This window comes from Vidua macroura, chromosome 6 (assembly GCF_024509145.1).
Source record: "Vidua macroura isolate BioBank_ID:100142 chromosome 6, ASM2450914v1, whole genome shotgun sequence".
Taxonomy (NCBI): Eukaryota; Metazoa; Chordata; class Aves; order Passeriformes; family Viduidae; genus Vidua; species Vidua macroura.
Window position 1 is genome coordinate 47,383,352 of NC_071576.1, and position 20,240 is coordinate 47,403,591.

The following is a 20,240-nucleotide window of genomic DNA, read 5'->3' on the forward strand; positions in this document are numbered from 1 at the left end:
CCATCCCAGCTTTGTGTCTACAAGCAACTTGATGAAGAGGCTCTTCTACCCCTTCATCAAGTCATTGGTGAATTAAGTTAAACAATACTGGACCAAGCATTGACCCTTGGGGTCAACCTGTGCTGCAGATCATGATCCTCTGGGATCTGCCATTCAGCCAGTTCTCAGCCCACCTCACTGTGATGTGAGTGATGTGTGCACTCATCCAGGCCACACTTCCTGAGTTTGTCTCTCACAACATCCTCCTAAACAGTGTTGGAAGCCTTGCTGAAGTCAAGGCAGACAGTATCCACAGCCCTCCCCTCATCCATCCAGGTAGTTGCTTCATTGTAAAAGGCAATCAGGTTGGATAAGCATGATTTAGCCTAAGTGAATCCATGCTGTCTGCTTCTGATCACATTCTTGCCATCCATGTGGACAGCAATGGCCTCCAGAATGAGAGGCTCCATCACCCTTCCAGGGATTGAGGTAAGGCTGACTGGCCAGTAGCTCCATGGGTCCTCCTTGCCCTTTCTGAAGGCCGGGCATGACATTGGTTTCTCGCAGTCCTCAGACACCTTTCCTGATCTCCACGACTTTTCAATGATGATCATGAGCAGCCTGGCTATGGTACCCTCCAGCTCTCTCAGTACTCGTGGATGCATCCCACCAGGGCCCATGGACTTGTGAATGTCAAGTTTGCCTAGCTGTTCTCTAACCCAATCCTCCTTGACCAAAGGAAAGTGTTCCTTTTGGCATTCCCTTAACTCTGGTCTCTGGGTCAGAGATTCCTGAGGGCTGATCTTGTCAGTGAAAACTGCAAAGAAGGTGTTCAGTACCTCTGCCTTCTCTGTGTCCTCGGTCCCTCCTCCATTTGGTAACAAGCCCACGTTATCCTTAGTTTTTCTTGTTATTGATGTATTTGAAGAAGCCCTTCTTGTTGTCCTTGACATCCTTGGCCAAATTTAATTCCAGATGGACCTTGACCTTCCTTATCTCATTTCTACTTACTCTGACAGCGTCTCTACATTATTTCCAAGTGGCATGACCCTGCTTCCATCTCCTGTGTATTTCCTGCTTGTGCTTGAGTAATGACTATTCTTTTTTTTTTCCATACACAGTTTTCTTGCATCCTTTGCCTGATTTTTTGCTTATCAGAATGCATTCCTCAGGGAAACAATCCTTGAATATCAGCAAACTCTCTTGGTTTGTGAGAAGCAGGGTCTCCCTTTAAAGCACAGATTCAGAAACATCTATTAATTACTAAAAAATACCTTTTCTAGAAAGTATTTTCATTACCTTCAATTACCAGGCATTAGACTAACTTGGAAGCGAGTTCAACTACTGCCAATCACAGGAAAAATTAACCACATCTACTCATTACACAACAGCATTGACTGACATCGTGCATCAAGTGAAATACTTTGACACTCCCAACATATAAAAATTTCTTTTACTATGTGAGCACACAAGTGTAGCCTAGCAACAACCAGAGCCAGCACCCTCTTTCACATGCATCTGACCCCAATAAAGCACATCTTTTGTTTCTAGCCCTAACAGGATTTTCTAGCAGAAAGAAGTAAAAGAACAGCACTCCCAAGAAAACTATGAACTAGACACTAATATGAACACATTAGAAGGTTTTGCAAATTTGGTTTTCAATGTAATCTTCTCTGGTTGCTCAGTGTATATAATCAAAACCCTGTTTAGCTCCAGAAGCATCTAGTGGCGCTTCATTTCAAGTCCAGGAATGTGATCCTGCTTTTTGTTTTACTTCCTCCACTCGAGATCCTGAGCTCCATCTCATAGCCACTGCAACCAAGGCTGTACTCAGCTTTCACATCCTCAACCTCCCTTGTTTTTATGTATGTATGGAAGCAGAATGCACTTTTGCTCCATACATTGCTTGTTCACAGCACCTGCATTGTCCTCCCAGCCCATCTGAGCACCACCAATCTTACACAAGTTATTCCCATCAACCAGAAAGAGAAGTAAGCTTTATAGGAACAAACCTGTAAAGCAAAGAAGCTGCGCCCAAGGACCCCATGATCCGCATCATTCACAGTTTGGGATGCGGCACTTGGACCAGACTAGTGCCCATATATGCTCCTGGAACAGAGCTTCCAGTTTAGTTTTATCCAAAAATGAATCAAATACTCTGAAGCTACTCCATTATTCAAGTGCAGTAGGGTGGGATAACAAGAATTAGCTTCAAGAAATATACTCATAATGCAATTTCACTGTCCAGCACCGGTGGTCACACAGCAGCCCATAGTCGAATTCACACTGCATTTGTTACACAGGGCCAGTACTACATACCTGGAGGGTGCAAGATGCTCTGCAGAAAGCAATGTGAGCCAACCTGAACCCAAAGAAATCTTGTCTCAATTTCCACAATGTAGGTATCTACTCAAAACCCCCAACACACAAAAAGTTTGGTATCACTTCCAAAATGCTTCTTTAAAAGTTATACCAAGTAGTATATTTTAACTGTTTCACACAAGTGACATCTGCATTACTTTTATGACGTAGAAGTACTTGCTTTTGCAACACATTTAGGGGACAAATTCAGGTTAGAAATAAGCAGGCACAGTAAGTGGAAGTTAGGCTGAATAAAGATAAATCTTTGGCCACCAGTCCACTGCTTTATTTGCAGAACCAGGCAGTGTTTTGGCTAATTTACTAATTTATTTTATGGTAATATAAAATGCCCTGTCCTCCAGCCAGATACATTGCTTGGGTTCTTTACAGGAATTTCTGCCAAAAAAGAATTAAGGCAAATGCTAGTGCATTCTGTGTGCACTCTGACTAGACAAAAAAATTACCATTAATATACACTTTCCTTCCCAAAGCTTAAGGTTAGTAGTATATGGTACATATGCATGTGGGTGTGTGAGCAGATTTGTGCTCACACATATAGCATTAGGTGTAATTAACCGAAAATCAGGTTCTTATTTCCATGTTTAAAGGTCACATTTTCAAGAGTCTTCACTGTTTACAGGACAGACTTTGTACAATATACTTTGTAGCATACAGAGTGCTTCTTAAATTGCACACCTGAATAAGAACATCTGTCTTTTAAAGCCTAAAAGTCCCTGTGTGGTGGGTTGATACCAGGTGCCCATCAAGTTACCCTATCACTTCCCTCCTCAACAGGACTCAGGGAGAAGAAAATAAGGTTTTTAAAAATTATGGGTAATAAAGGTAGTTTAATAAAGCAAAACCAAAGGCTGTGCATGGAAGCAAAGGAAAATAAAAGAGTTATTCCCTCCTTCACATCAGCAAGAAATATTCAGCCACTTCCCAGGAAGCAGGGCTCCAGTATGTGTAGAGGTTTCTCCAGAAGACAATTATAATAGTAACAAATGCCATCCTGCTTCTCCTTTCTCTTAGCTTTTATTGCTGAGCCATCACATGGTCTGGAATACCCCTTTGGCCAGTTTGGGACAGCTGGTTCTGGCTGGTCCATCTTGAAGCTGGTATTGGCCCTGACCTTCTGGCAACATCTCACAGATGTCACCCCTGTAACTTCCCACCAGTAGCCAAACCTTGCCACAAACTCAGTACATTCAAAAAAGCAAGTGGTTGGTTTTATACAGATATTTTCAGATGAGGAAAATAAGAATGACTGAAAAGCCTCACCTAATAAGTACAGTTCTATTTACCCAAAAGTCAAACATCTCCTATTAATGTATACAAACATACCTTTGAGAGGCAGTGGGAAATCCCAATTGCAGGTGTAATGAAGGAGCTTATATTCTTTATGACTTGTGCCAGCTGTTCCAAATCCCTGATCCAGTGCCTTGAGTAACAAGTCAGTAAACCTACATAGATAAGAAATGAGTTGTTACTTTACAAAAGAAATGGTTGCATGCCAAAAGGGCAAGAAAAGTCCTTGACCTTCCTCATCCTACTCTTTTCTGCTTTTCCCTGGCATAAGGAAAATAGAAGTCAGCTGCATTAATGGCCACTCTGTATGGGAATTCAATACTGAAACACATTTTCTAAAAACAGTCAAATCTGCAGCCTGGGGCAATTCTGGGAACCTAAGTAAGACATTTGTAAGCCTACCTCCTCCAGACTTTGTGTCAATCCACAAGCATCAGGAAGAGAATCCCAGCTTCTACTAGGAACCTCAGGTCTTAAAGATTTTTATTCCGTTTACTTGCACACCCAAGTTTTAAAACGCCCCAGCTGAAATTGCCACAACACCCAAGTTGTAAAACGCCCCAGATGAAATTGTCACAACATAATAGTTATTTCCAGAGAGCAGCAGCTAAAATATATAACACATAAAAAAAATAAAAACCAGCAGGCCAGCAAAGACTGCCACACAAGACTATGTGCCTATTAGAACCTGGGAAGTTGGATTAAGCACTCAGGAGACATGGATTCCATTCCCAGCTCCAGATATGCTAGAGACAGACCCTGCCAATCTTCTTCCATCCATCCAGAGGACATATTCCCCACACCAAGAGCCTGCAGTGCAGTGTGCAGTGCCTCAATGCTTACAGGGTCTCTGATAACCAACAGAGCAAAGACTATTTCCCTCCTTTCCATGCCTGCAGCAGGAATAGGCTGACAAAACTGCAAGCCATCAGTAACCATAAATAAGAGAGAAAAATACATAATGGAGGCAAATTATATTTGGAAGAAAACATTGAAGGGAAAGGAACAAAACAGCACTCTTTCATCAGCCGAGATGTCATTTAGTCATGATCTGGAGTGTTCACACCTGCTCCGCTCTGTCACAAACTCCCACAGCTCCGAAACGCGCCGCAGCAGCATCCCGACACCTCTCCTTCTGCCAAGCTTATAAGCAGCGTAACGGGATCGTTTTGTCATTCAAGTTCCCATTTAGTTAATCGCTGTGACACCTTCAAATCTCTGCAGTGTATTTCACACAGAATGTATGCGCAAAGCAAAGCAGCCTCACGAGCCCAGCGCAAGCTCCTGAGCTGCTGCCCATGTGGGCAGTCCTGCCCCCAGGAGCCCTGGGCTTGGCATCCTGTCTTACCTGTGTGCTTGGCCTTACTAACAACCCTGTTCTGGTTGGTTCTGCTCCCCATCGTTCCTTTTTTTTGATCTGTGATATCATAAAGGTCTCAGTTCAGAGAAATTCTTTGGCACATGCTGCTCTGCCTTGACTAAGGCAGACCCATGCAAGACAGATCTCAGACCAAGGAAAGGGACCAAGGGACTAAGAAGGACTAAGGAGGAAATTCTCCATGGACCTTTTAGGTACAAGGTATCTAGGACAAATAGACTTTGAAAGTCCTTTGATGTACTACTCTCAGTGCCTTCACAGACTTGAAAACCTTTGGAAATGTACCTCTGAACGCTTAGCTGAACAGGGATTTGTCAGTACTTCGCTGAATAGAGATCCAGACTACAGGAGCATAAACGATACAGGATATTTACTTTCTGTTCTTTGAAAAGTTCTGCTCAGTTCCCATTTTTCATTGCCTCAGCAACAGCAATTTATCTATGTTACATACATGTGGACCTATTCCAATCAGCTCCTTCTCCGTTACCATGTGTCTGGCCAGTGATACAAGGAATGTTTTGTTTTTATAATAAACATTCTCTCTCATTATATGGCAATTTCAATTACTTAAACAAAAAAGTTTATATAGCACCTTCCAAAATCAAATTGCTTCTTTCTTTGAGACATACTGGTGACAGAAAAATACAGCAGCATAACCCTCCATTCCCAAATACAGCTGCACACAGCCACATGGATTGATTGTTGCCAATAAAACATAAGCTTCTGCCTCCATGGAAGTGAATTAACTTCTATAGACTGAAAATAGGAAGGAAGGAAGAATAAACAGAAACGAATGTCAGGTCTTGTAACTCATATTTGTGCCTGCATGTGGTTGAGCGTTGACAATTTCCAAGGCAAGACAACGGGCATATTTATAAACATTTTTTTTTTTGCAATACAATTAGTGGATTTATGGTTTTCAACCTTGACTGTTCCAAAAGTCCTAGGTAACCTATCCTATTTGGTCAGACATCCTCTTTTGACTCCATAGTATGGAAACTAGAGCACTGTCCTGATTCCCAGCTCCTGGTCTTCTGCCACAGACTCTGAACCGCTACAACCAAATGATCTGGGCAAGCACAGAGCCACCCCTCCCTCTGACATATCCAGAACTGGGGTGTTTATCCAAGCCAAACACTATGGCTGTCTCTACACAGCAGCTTCTAACGAAGCTGGTAATGAATCTTTGGCAACTAAGTGCCTAATTTATAGACAGAGCTCTAGTTCATGTTGTTGCAAGGCTAAGCCCTGTACACAAGCAGCCAACCAGAATTATTTTATGTCTGTACAGTGAGAACTTTCAGCTCCCATACAACTGTAAAGCATGCTGCTCTGAATGCTCTAGCAAGTTATTACCAGCAGCTTATGTGCAGTGTGTTTTTTCTATCCACTGCAGTACTTGAGTGCTGCCATCAAACCAATTCAGAAAAAAAACTATGACTCCTATTATTCAGTCTTGAACACAACATATGCACCCTTTGCTCATCTTACTTCTATCACTGCTCAAAACTCATAAAATCAGTTAATCCCAGGTCCAGCGCTTGTTCTGCCAGACATCCCACAGCAAAGCACTGAATAATATTCTGACCACCCCCAAAACTTACCAGTACCCACCTCAGGTAGGCTCAAATCTCATCTTGAGAACAGCAAAATCTGTGCAAAGAGCATGTAAGTAAGTGCTGTAGCCAAACAACGCATCCCACTGCTGGTGAATTTATCTATTTAATGACAAAGCACCATTCAGCATAATCAGGTACCAACTCAAAGCCAAGTCAGCAGGAAAGAGCTCCAGGTACAGCTCAGCTGTTTCACCAGCAACAAAAACTGCAACATGGATACCATCACCTGCAAACCACAGAGATGTCAACCCAAGATGGCTCTAAGATGGAAAAAGGAGAACTACCCTACAGCAACAGACATTAATATTTTGGATTTTTTTTCTGGACTAAGTCTATGGAAGAATTAATTCAATTATTTTTCTGTACTGCTGATTAACCATCCAAACAGAAAATGCTGGCTATTACAAAGCTGTGTTCTTCCTTTGTCTTTCAAAAGATACTAGCTACAGCCCAGATACTTACGTATATAAATTCTGCCAGGCATGTTTAATGAAAGCTTTACCTTCTGTCACTGCATTCTTAACGTAGAGAATAGTGTGTCTTTTACCTTTCAGCATCATAATGAAAAACTAACTCGTTCCATGGAATTGAAGAAAATACTGGGGGCTAGCAGAGCCCTATCGAGAGACAGATTATTTATCTACTTGGGTGCGCATGCAAGAGTAAACTTGTCACAACTAAGGGGAAAAGGGAAAGGTAGCAAAGCTGCTGTGCTAACATTCTCCTCTTCTAGACCTCCACACAGCCCAGTGCAGTAAGAGGTACAGTGTTCAGAAACAGCAATAGAGCAAAAGAAGGTTGGAGAAATTACTGGCCTCTGAACAGGAACTATTGGCAATCCAGGGTGCTGGCTTACCACAGCATGCACCCTGCTCCTGACCAGGAGCGGGGAAGACACGTTCTGGGTAGACAGCCTAGAAAGGAACACAATGCCCTTCGAAACAAAAAAAACTGCAGCCACAAACCAAAACAAGTGTAACCAGTGCCAGCTTTCCAGGGACTAGATGTTGCCCGGAGCTGTGCGTGGCCCAGAGACACCCAGTGGTTGACTGGTACATCACAAGCACATGCAATGCATGGAAAGGTTAAGGAAAGCATCCCCTCAGTTCATTTATTTAGTACAACCTTGGGCTGGCGCGATGCTTATCTGCTCATCTCCAGTTCTCAGACTGGGTGAGGGAATAGATAAGAAGATCTAGGGGAGAGGCCTGATTCTGAACAAGTGACAAACAGAAAGAGCAGGGAAAAGAGAAATTGGCAAGGTTTCACACTATGCATTGTTTTCCAGCTGTAGATGTTACCAACTTACTCTGGCCTTTCCTAAGGAAGTTCCTATGGTCAAGACTCTGCCTTATTTGAGGTCTCTGGCTGTGTTTGGGTAATCATTACCAGCAGTCTGAGATAGAAGCAAGTGCTGTGCCACACTGAGGGTCAAATGTCAGCTAAATGCTGCTTGTTGATCTGCTAACATTGCCAGCAGCAGCTATACTTCCTGACTTAAAGGAGATTTAATGGCCCAACAACAACTTGTCAAGGTATACATGCAAAATAAAAGGCATCTCCCTTCACATCACTAGGAGCATAGGACCAGGCTCTGGACTGGAAAAAAAAAAAAAAAAAGATAAATAGATCCAACTTGAAGCCAGCTTTTAGTAGCTCTACAAAAGTACAAGCAGAGTTTTCTTAGCCCAAGTAGCACCAGAACTACAGAAAGTGACATGCACTATGGGCCTGCCATGCACTGCTCTCCAACACTAGGTTTGATTCTATCCAGCCCAGCTTTAGGCAGTCATTAAATACCCAAGTTTAGCAGATCACCACAGTCAGCTTTTTCTAATGGAAATGGAGAAGGATGGACATCTCTTACCACCAAGATGGAAATCATCATCTAGACATTAGCATCTCTGCACCTTGTATTTCAGACCCATCAACTAAGTAGCAGGTACTAGGAACAACTACACAGGGTCAACTAGACAGGATTAATATTATGCTCCCTTACTTTGCCTGCACTGTTGTTATATCTGAGTAGCAATGCTCAATTTGGATAAATGTATTCCCCAGAGAGAGAGAAAAATCCATGTTTTAAGCTGCTTTGTGGCTCCTTCTGAAAAACAAAAGGATAAACTTTGCTTACAACCCATACCACATGCACAAGGATAAATGTAACCTTCACCCAAATGCCAATTTCCAGCAAAGACAACTTTTCTTTTTTTTTTTTTTAAGAATTGAATTGCAATTTTTCTAAGAAAACAGTGTTTTTTGGAAATAGCAATAATATCATACCAAGGGAAAAGTAACAGGTCAAGGGCATGAGTGGGTGACCTTACTGTGATCATTCTATCTAAGAGACTTCAGAACAGTTCTATTCCCTGGCAGAAAGCTCAGAGATGCAGCACTAGTAACCCAGAAACACTACAGTGACTCACTTGTGTTCAGTCAACTCAGATGCTCAGGGGAAACAACAAAGGCATCAAACAGGACATGGACCAGCCAAGCAGATGCAATATGGCAGCACAACCTGGACTCGAGCCATAGCTCCTTACGCTGAATTGTTGGCACCTCACTTTCTGCCTCACATCTCATAAAATAACCCCTCTTTTAGCAGAGGTTTGACCTACTCATGAACATTACTGATATCCATAGGTGTTCTCGGAACAAACCGATCGTGGAATAACAACAACAAAGAAAACAACACAGGGAGATTTTATGTTCCAACATTCCTGGCCCTAAACACACAGAGAGGAAGTGAGGGAAACATCACCAGCAATGCAGGAAAACTCAGACAGAGCAGCTGTATAAACCTGAGCAAACTGGGCAGGCAAGGCTGATCACTGAGAACAGCATGACCAGCATGAAATGAGAGCACAAACAAGCCCAGAAGGCTTGAGGTCCTCTTGCCAGGGGAAGGCAGCTACCCCCCTTAAATCACACTTGGTATCTGCTCCTGTGCTCTGCTATTGAATTGGCAAAAATAAAATAAGAACAGGCAGGGGACAGAACTAGGCCAGCTGCAGCCCCCTTTTCTCAGTTGCTCCCAGCTCCAGCTTTCAGTATTTGCCTTTCCTCAGCCCTGCCCATGACACCCCTCATCAGCTACCCCCAGTATAACTCAGATTCGAGGGACTTGTTCCACACCACTGTGCAGAGAGACACTCACACACACACACTCATCAGTGACACACATAAGCAACAAAAAACTATGAGAGATGGCTCCTTCTCCTCCCTTCCTCCTCCTGTGTCTTTAAAGTATCATTGTTTTCTCTGTGAAGTTTTTAAAGAGAAAACAGAAATGAAATTAAATGGGAGGGTTGTAAAAACTATCTGGTACAAAATACCGTACACATAATGCCTCTTCTCCTCCATGAGCTGCAAAAGTAAACAGCACCTTCTCTGGCAGGAGAAACAGGGCAGTCTTATGTAATCAGGGGATGGAGGGAGAGAAAAGGGTCAGGAAAAACATACACTGCCCACTGTTCAGAGAAGAAGAACTTTCAGCAGCCATGAGTAAGAAGACTGCAGAAGTGACAACTTTGCTACCTCCCTGCCCAGCTGGCTCTCTGACCTGCCTAGAAGCAGCATCCAAAACCACAGGAAAGGCTGGCTTTGTTTCCAACACTGCTGGCTGGTGGCCTTATACACAGGATGACAGAATGCTGCTTTCCTCACAAGTTATGATGGGGCAATTTATTTTCATTGGCATGAGCAGAGAAGGAGTGCCAGTCTGATCCACCCTGCAGCAGCAGGACACTGTGAAAGGCAATTTTGCACATATACCTCATACAGTCATAACACACTCAGACACCTCATACCGTCATTGCACACACCCTGCCTTAGAATGAAACCGTTCAACAGAGACCTCTGCCTTCAGAAGATGAACCAAGGCATCTACAGTCAGAATTTGCAACTTTCCATACTCATCATCCATGTGCTGTTACATCAACATAAAAGCCTGTTTTGACTCCCTTCATGGCTATCATCTCCCCACTCTCTTACATTTCCACAGCAGTCTGCCCTATAAAGTCACAGGAGGATTTCCCCATCCCTCTGACATCATTTCCTCCTTGTTACACACCCTGTCCAGTCCATGCCACTTGGACAAGCTGCAGGCTGTGTGCTGGGTAGAACCTAACAGATTCGTCCTAATCCATGAACCCCTGCTGACAAATCAAGGCCAGACTAGTGAGCAACAACTTGCTGTGCATCTGTGGCAATTCAAACTGTTCAAATCTAGAAATACCAACAGTCACACTCTGCTATCATCACCTGCACACAGGCATGCACTTGCACTCACAGGTACAAAACACCCGCCAGGCTTTTTGCAATCTCATTGACTTCTTTGCTTCCCAGTCCCTCAAATTTGTTGTGTCCACTCTGACCCTTAAGACTTAACACCCAGGCAGCTTGGCATATTGGATTTCAGAAAACCTTTCTCCACAATACTTCCAGCTTTCAGTGAGTCCCTTACACACCAGCTCTTCCAAACTGTACTCAGAAACAGATCCTGTTTGCCACAACATCCATGCAGCTCACCAAATGCTGAGCTCTATGGTAGAACCGTCATATGTAAATCCTCACATATGGCAAATCAAAAAGAGATGATCCATATCAAGGGAAAGGAAGAGAGGAGAGGGACACCAAGCAAACAACTTAAATGGCTGCTAAAACCATCAGTGTATCAGCTGCAATAGCAGCACTTTGGAGACGATTTTTCTGGGGTTTTTTATTATTATCTGCAGAAGGCAAGCCAAGAAAACAAAGAAATATATGGAACCAAGCCCTGCATCTGAACAAGCTCTCTAGAAGCAAATACAGACACGTTTCAGGGCTGGCAGAACACTGTGCTGAAATTAAGTGGCATGGGCTGTGACAGAAACACAATTTTTCATATCTGGTAATGCATGCCAGTGAGTAAAACTTCCATAGGCTGTACAGCAGCACCTAAATATTTGTCCTACTGCTGTTCATCCATAGCTGGCACACATTCAGAGACTACAAAGACAAAGCCAAACCAAAGCTCAGACTGACTTTTCTACCTCCAATTTGCATTGCACTTTTCCCTCCAGGGATCTTTCATGGCTTGGTTTGGATTCCATCCCAGCTCAGTCCTAAACGAAGAGATGTATCAAACAATTTCAACACACTGACACATTTCATTTTGAATTTAAGTATTTGAAATTACTTTGAATGCACATTCATGACATTTCAATACTCTACTGGATAACTTTTTAATCCACCCATTTCTCACCCCATGGGTAGAGTGTAGGGCAGTGGGTCTAAACTAAAACCAGAAAACTGCTCCAGGACAGAATGCAAGCTCTTTGGGTGCAGTACTGTTTGCCCATGGGAAATTAAAACCTCATTACTAGCTATTCGAAATTTGGTTGTACCAAATACTATCCACCATGAACAGGACACAGCCATGAGTCTGCAGCAAAAGGAGACTCCATGAGGCAAATAAGGTAGTTCTGACTTTCACCCTTTTCACTGCAGAGGCAGATAAGGGAACAACTAACTACCAAATGTCTTGAGAATGTAGAGAATACGAAGGACCAGAGCAACTCTGCAACTTAATCAAAAGCCTGCCAAAAGAACAAACTACGTACCTACAAGAAAATACTATCAGGAGGGGTCATCAAAACCATTTTCCTCACTGTAACAAACAACTTGGACAGCAGTAAAGGACAGCTGGCTCACCCATAGCAGCAGTTCCCTTTAAATTGACTCCCATGCATGGTCAGTGGGGCTTCCATTGCCAAAAGCCACAGAGCGCAAAAGCAGTCTGACTTTTGATGAATCCTTGCTAGGACTGAAACCTGCAGAGGTCAATTGGGTGCACACAGAAAGAACTCTAGCAAGGAAAAGAAAAAAGCCAGAAAACAATGCTTAATAAACTGTAAATACTTCCTTACAGAAAATCTTGTGTGTTCTTACACTGGCTAAAACAATGGCCCAGAAATTGTTCTCCTTTTGTAATACAGTACAAAAGAACCTGAAACCAATATTGTCTAGCAATGGCTCATCATGTGTCCCATGAATCAAGGCCCTGGCAATAACCCAGCAGCCACAAGGCTTATGACAGCTTTCTCAGGAACTTATGAGATTTTGACTTCTTTCCAATAAGGCCCTTAGGCTCCCAGAGGAATCCTCAAACAGCTTTACAAGCCCAAGGGTCAGGCCAGTGACAGCAAAACGAGGGTACCCAAAAGGCACTGCAATGACAATCCCACAGCAGAGCAAGAAAGCAGGCAAACAATAAAACTGATGCAAAACAGATCCTCAATAAATTGGCCCCAACTATAATTTGAACTGTAGGGCACTGCCAAAATGAAATGGTCATTTACTGACAGAGAAAGCAAAGAAACATAAAACCTCAATAGAACAGTAAGAGATCACAGACAAATTTTAGAAAGCCTAACACTGTATCTAGATGAAGAAAGCTTCTCTTCTACTTCTGAGCATAACTCTGTGTCCTCACCTCTAGCAGGAGACCAGGATGTTCTGGGCAGTTCTTGCTTTCTCCTATAAAGGCATTCTATTATCCATTCTCCAAGTAAGAAATTCTCTTGTGTGTGACAAAGAAGTCCTAATCATCCCAGAATCCCTTTCCTCCTGATGTCCTGATTCCATGGCAAAGGCAGAATGCCCAAACAACAGCAACAGTACAAGCAGAGCTGCTGCAGCACAGCTCCAGCCCACCACCACCACGACTGAAGTTAAGAATACTGGAAATAGGGCACCATGCTGGCACTTCTCTACAGCAGCAATAGCTCTTCTGAGCTCCAAAGACTGTTCTTCGATCCATAAAGTGGCTGCACATATGCTGGGGGAAAAGCCATTCTTTTACCCACATACCATTTTGTTTTGCAGAACAAAAGAAAAAATATATTTGCTCAGCAAGTATTTTAGGAGGACCAATTATTTCTGCTTTAAACTGACCCCACATACTGAGGAAGTTACTCAACAGAGAAGCAGAAAAACACCTCTCCTTTGCAGAAATGCAAATACATCCAAACACACCTCTGGCCCCATTGCTGATAGGTGGCATCCTTTGTGTAACACTGCCCATGGCTAAGATTCACCCACATTGCAGATAACAACTCAGTTATTACAGACCTAAACAGAATTTATACACACATTCATCTTCCAAGGTTTCTCAATACCAACAGAAAAAGCTATATTTCACAGGATTCAGGCACTTTCTTAATATTAAGCTTTTTAGCTTCTCTACTGAGAATGGCAAATGTGATAAATGAAGAAAAGAAGCAAAGCACCTTGACAAGGTCATACAGGGGGCTTTTAGGAAAAAGCCATGTCTGGGGTGACATCCCAGGGTAAAGAACCCACATCCATGCTCTCAGCATGTCACTCATCAGGCCAGGTGGGTGAAACACATTTCACACGGGTGAAATATGAAAAGATATCTTTGTTTATGCCTATTTTGAAGAGAGCAAACTTAAGGAATCAAAATAATTTGGGGGCACCCAAAATACTCAGCATATCCTGGAGGAGAGGAGGAAAGTGCTCTTCAGATATTTTTGGGGAGAGCAGAGACATACACAGTAAAGTACCCTTTTAGGTCAGGCCAGATTTTTAGGTTTGAAGGCAAGCTGCAAACAAAACTGCAACCTTGATCTCAAAGTTCTTTTTACTTAGGCCAAAAATTAATGCAAAACCCCAACCAAACCCAGCAGTCCCTGGGCACATCTCAAGTTGCCTATTGTTCCAGGAGGACTTATCAATCACCACAGACAACCCCCTCTGATCAGGTCATATGATTGAAGGCTGTACTTTATTATTCCCTCACACCACGACCAAGCGAAGCAGCAGCAGCGGTATCAGATCAGACAGAGGAGCTGCTGCCCTTCAGAGCAGGCTCCTGAGTAAGTGCTCCCTGATGTGCACATGAGTGTGACTTTGCTGTGCACAGCAGGAACGCCGGAGTAACCACGCCACGGGCACCACAACTGACTGAGTTTAAAGAGGCAATGCAACCCAAACCCAGGAAATTCAGAAGTCAAGTTGGTCTCGTGTCCTGAATTTATTAGAACTTCTAGACTATTTAACCCAGTAATGGTGCAGCATTCCCAAACACTGTACAAATGCTAAAGAGTGCTGAACGGCTGGGTAGAGGCAAGAGATGATGGAAAACTCAGTGAAAGCAAGCCCCCCATGGCTCAGTCCCAGTTGCACCACTGTGCAGCCCTCAAGGCTTCTCTGCAGCAAGCTGGAGACCCTCCCTCAGTCCTGGGGCTACCACTCCCCACAGCTTCCCAATGTTCTGCCACACCAGCACCACTGTGTCATGATTAAAATGCTAGAACTGGCTCTTGAATAAAAAAGAAATTTACCTGCAAGCAAAACAACTTCAAAATCCATATTCATAAAAAGTGTTTGAGGAATGTAGAGGCCTCTCTCTTTTACCCATTGAAACGCAACAGTCCTTGGTCTTTCGTATAAAACATGCCACAGTTTCTTTCTTTCCTGCAGCGCAGTCATTGTGCGTGTGTCTACCACTGTATTACCTCAATATTTTTGCTCAAAAAAGCACTTCCCTAACAAAAAGGAATTCACTCATACAAAGCAAACTGTATTACTTCTGCAAAATTTCATTTGAGAATCCACAGCTGAAGTGCAGGACCCCTACGGTTCCCAGTTCTGCAGTGTGACAGCTTCCGCATCCCTTGTGAGATGAAGCATGTCACCTTAATGCATGCTTAAGGTGAGAGAACGACCAAGCTGATGGGCTTCATCACCCTAAGGACACAGAAAGTGACATCCTTAATCTGATGAGAGGCACTAAAGCAGCACCTATTAATATTTTATGAAACATTTGGCTGTTTTTAATTTTAAAAACAGCATCTCAATAAACAAAGCAATGGAAGATTCCCTGTGGATGGCACTATGATAGGTGCACAGCAACTCACTCTGCTGAGTGGTAACATCGTACCCAATGCATCAAGTCTGTCCTCCTCCCCACATCCATGCTGGAAGAGCTGTACACTGGGAGGTCTCGGGCTCTGCACACCACCAGGGACTTTTCCAGGAATAGTCGTCTTTCACCAGAATACAGTGCAGAGCAGAGGCAGCTTTGAAAATGGTTTAAGACATCCAGCTTCCATCTAGCACCTTAATCTGGACACAACAGGCTGACATGACCAAGCTGAAGAAGTTGCTTTAATCAGAAAAAAATACCTTTTCTTCCCTATTTGCCCAGCCCTGGAACAAGATTACAGACACAGACTGACATGAAACACAAAATGCAAGCATCCCACTTCATTACTACTGAACACTTGCTTTATGTTTATCTGCTTCCTTAAGCAGACACTCCTGGCCACTGTCAAGAGATAAGGTACACAGCAAGATGCATCTCTGCTCCTATTTATAGCAATCATTTTCTATTCCCACTCCCATGAAGGCTTGCAAGGTGCAAGACTGGCCAGAAGACAAATGGAAGAAAAAGTCTGAGCACCAAGTTTGATTACAGACATAAACATCCCCCAAAGGATAACCTTCAGCAGAGCCTGCTCTTTAATCCGGGGGTCCAAATACATCCATCACCACTTATGAGAACCTCAGAGATAAGACTTAAAAATAAGTTAGAACATCTCCCACCCTGCTCCTTTTCATTGGAATTCAGAAATTCATACATGCCATGGTAAAGTACTACAAGAGGGATGGCTCCCTACAGTGCCTTTAGAGATAAACCGTGATGGGAGGGGGCCCATGAATACACCCAGAGAAAAGGGTTCCCAGCCAAAGGCAGGAAGCATATCAGAGGCAAAAGCACATCCATGAGCTCAGTGGGAATATGCAGTCTTCTCTCTATGGAAGAACACCACCTTGGGGCTTTTCCCTTCAAGCATTAATAATTGACAAGTCCTGCCCTCACCTCAACTACACAGTCCATTCTTCCCTCTGGGGGAAAAAAAGATTTTTGCAGAAATTAAAAGCACTATCCCAAGAAAGGGGATTATTTTGTCATCTGAGGACACTTACATGGAAGAATAGAGCTGATGGGCAGTCTTTCTGATTAAAATGCTGCCTCAGGATATTACTCTCCCCCTCCAACATAAAACAGCCAATTAGGCTGTGATATATTCAAGTACTAAATACTTTTTCTTATAAAATATGTCAATCCAAGACTGGCAATACTTTTGCCTTGAAGTCACCTTACTAAGAAGAAACATGACAAATAAATCCAGTCTTAAACTAGTTAAATACTGACATCTGAGGAAGTAGAAAAGTAGGGAATAGACAGGTCTACTTTTCAATCCCATCACAGAGCTTAAAAAAAAAATAAAAGGGGAGGACAGGAGGGCTTCATATCCATGAAGAGTCATCTTACCCTTTCATTATTAATTTTATATACACATGCATACATACACACAAGTACACTCACCTTTCACCTACAGCAGGCAAAATTTTCATAAAACCTCTGCAGGTACAAGAGCATATTAAACTGAACAGCACAAAAATCTGTTCATGGTCTCCAACACAATGGTGTCAGATGACCACCCTGATGACTCTCAGACAACTCTCTTACACCACATTAAAAAAAAAAAAAAAGTCATTATTGAAACAAGAACTGTCTTTGTGGAGCATCCACCCATAGCTAGAACACCACATCAGCTCTCACTTGTAAGCACAGCCAGGATCATGGATGGTCCAGCTATGCTTTTCCACAGCCATGTCCTGCCTCCAAGGGCCCAGTGGAACAGCTCTTGAACACAGGAGACAGGGATGGCTCCACAAAGCTTAGAAAGTTACAGAATTCCAGCACTGCTCACCATCTCCCAGTCTGTCAGCAGGCGCAATCTCTAAACATGCCACAGAGATCCTCAAAGATCTCTCTATGAATACCTGGATGCCAAGAGTCCTGAGCAGAGAGCACCATCCCAGCATCCTAACTCCTATTTAGTGAAGCAGAATAAAATCTCTGCCCTACAAAAATAACATAAATAACAACACCTCTGCCCCCTTCTCAAGTAATAGGCAGCGATCTTTATACCTAACACTAGAACATCTTAAATCATTTTATGGGAAAACATTTCCATCTACAGGACTTCCTCATATACTCTATTTAGCAGAGACATCTGTTACTCAATATATATATATATATATATTTCATCTAAATCCCACCTTCTGAATCGTTCCATCAGTTGTCACTAATGAAGCTTTGTGTGCAAAACCAAATGTATTCTGCCCCCATTAGGAAGCCAATTACAGCAGAAAAAACAAGCAATTAACAAGGTGCAAAATAAACATCTTGCCACCTGCCTTTTAATAGCAACCCCACTTCAAGCAAGTCACAGTCTCAGCACAGCTTACAGAATTGGCAACTGATATTATATATGTATTTATGCAGCAGCTGTTCTTCATTGCAATGAATATTACAGGCTTACCAGATAAGGTCAGCATATTTAAAAAAACATAAAGTATTAAAACCTGCTTTGAGGTCCTGAATGATGCTTTTAATGAAATCAGCAGCATCAGGCTTGTGTGGTATTACAGTAGAGCTGCAGTCACATCCCCAGCTTAGAGAGATTTCTCCTCATTTCCTCCTTGCTTAGCAGCTTCAGTATTTGTTTCACTAAATCCAAGGGCCTGAGCAGCTCTTAAATAGTGTGTGGGGCAACCAACAACACAGAGCTCTACAGAGCAGATAAGTCTTTCCTGCTTCCATCATCCCTGCCTCTCCTTGGCCCTCTCCACCTCCCCACCATCACATCACTACACCCAATTGCACTGTGGAGCTGGGGGAAGAAAGTCATTCACTAAAAAGTACTTTAAAAAAATAATCAAGGGGAAAACAAATCTATATTTCATCCCACTCCTCGCTCCTTAAGCCTTCATGCCTTAGAGGGGAAAGAAGGACTTCCAGAGGGAGCCGCTTTCCTTCACCCTTTGTGGAATAGGAAGAATGACACACTTCTGAGTAGTTAACCAGGACTAGAGAAAGCCCAGGAGTATGTCTGCAGGATTTAGCAAACTTGGAGTGGAAAATGTGCCTGAAAAAGTAACAGCCAATCTTCATTCTGCATGTTTGTTTTTGTATGTTTCCCTCTTGCTCTGACTCTCTACTGCTATGTAAATTATTTATATACATTAAACTTTCCATTTCACATTTCAGTTCCTGACTAATGTCCTATTTAACCACTCATTTCACAATTCATGTGAGTCTTCCCCTTAGGATTCTTCCCTCTCTGGCCTCGTTGGGTCCTCAAGGAGTAAAACACTGAATATAGTACTTCTGCCATTGTGCACAGGATTCTGAGTGTTAGTTGGAGATGGAGAGAAAATTGTCAACATTCTTTCTCTAAATAACCACAGGGAGCAACAGGGAATAGAGCTTTCAACTCCAAGCAGGGCCAACAGGGCTACCCACAGCTTTATAGAAGTCTGCATCATGATCAATAGCACTAAAACAATCCTTCACAGAAAAGCTGTTGTAAAAAGTCCTATATTTAAATAACAATTCACTACCCTTGAATACCATTGGCAAGTCAGATATTAAAAGACCCACGTGTTTAGTTCTGGTCATTATCGAAGTGTATACAGAATAAGCAAAGTCAGAAAAAGGGGAAAAACAACAGGAGGTGAAAAGTAGTGAAAGGTCAAAATATTCCAGACTCGTGACAGTGCACACCTAAACCGGACCTACTGCAGCCAACAAAGTAAAAAATACCTTTTAGCTACCAGTTTCTCATGCTACCAGTGCAAGTGCAGAGATCCCACAAGTCTTTCCTCCAGCCCTAATTACAGGGACAGGGTCAGAAAAGATACAATCTGCCAGCATGAGCTGCAGGAGGTCATACGGCCACTACAGAAGTATTTTAGGAGTAGTTCAATCCGCCAGGTCACTTAACTGACTTCATTTCTGTTTGTTTTCTAAACAAGCAGCAATATTTTCCCTTGCATTTTGTGGATGGGAGAACAGGAAGCAGAGTCTACTCCTTAATCACCAGCCTCGGATTTCAGTATACATCACTAACAATGCCATGGAGCAGCGATGCCTAGCTGCATTTTACAGATCTAAATCCACCACAAACTACCAAGAAGGAGCCTCATCCCAACAGTGACAGTGGGTCAGAACACTGTCAGCTTTCAGAAGTTGTTCAGATCACAGGAAGAAGGTGGGTGTGTTATCTACACTGCCTCACAACAAACCCACGTGACAGAAGCTGCTCAAGCTGCTCCAGCTGCACATCAAGAAAGCAGCCCAGAGTTCTCAAGCTTTCTTCAACTCGATTAATTCCAGGGCAGTCTCTTCTGCTTAATGCTGATGAGGGCTCCAGTGGGTTTTCTGACCAGCAGGCTGCCTGAAGGTCCAAAGAATCAGCAGTTTGAGGACTGCTGCTTATTGAAGGTGGCAAGAGACCAGAAATGTGGTAAGAACTTACTGTGAGAAAGAGTTGTACTTCTAGTTCTAAGAGCTGGGACTTCAATTCTTGCAATTCTTCTTCAAAGGATGCTTAAAGAGACACAGTTCTTGAATTCTTTCCGCCCTCTTCAAAAAGATGGCTGAAGGGATCAAATTTCACTAAACACTAACAGCTGAGTGCCATCAGTACCCAGCTCACCTGAACAAGAGTGGA

The 20,240-nt window shown here is 42.9% G+C and overlaps 1 protein-coding gene across 17 annotated transcripts in view; it reads right to left on the reverse strand.

Annotated features, from left to right (window-relative positions):
* Positions 1 to 20,240, reverse strand: part of TSPAN4 (tetraspanin 4) — a 413,364-nt gene that overhangs the window by 390,635 nt on the left and 2,489 nt on the right. For 5 of the 17 annotated variants that reach the window (XR_008437696.1, XR_008437700.1, XM_053981252.1 and 2 more), the window contains exons 1-3: positions 4,715 to 4,977; positions 3,685 to 3,803; positions 2,299 to 2,341 (exon numbers count right to left, since the gene is read on the reverse strand). The exons of 1 other annotated variant lie outside the window; for it this stretch is intronic. Coding sequence is in view for 11 of the 16 variants with exons in the window: in XM_053981252.1 (XP_053837227.1) it covers positions 2,299 to 2,341; positions 3,685 to 3,803; positions 4,715 to 4,824 (272 nt within the window). In the remaining 5 variants the exon portion in view is untranslated. 11 more of the 17 variants (XM_053981258.1, XM_053981275.1, XM_053981255.1 and 8 more) reach the window with 6 other exon arrangements.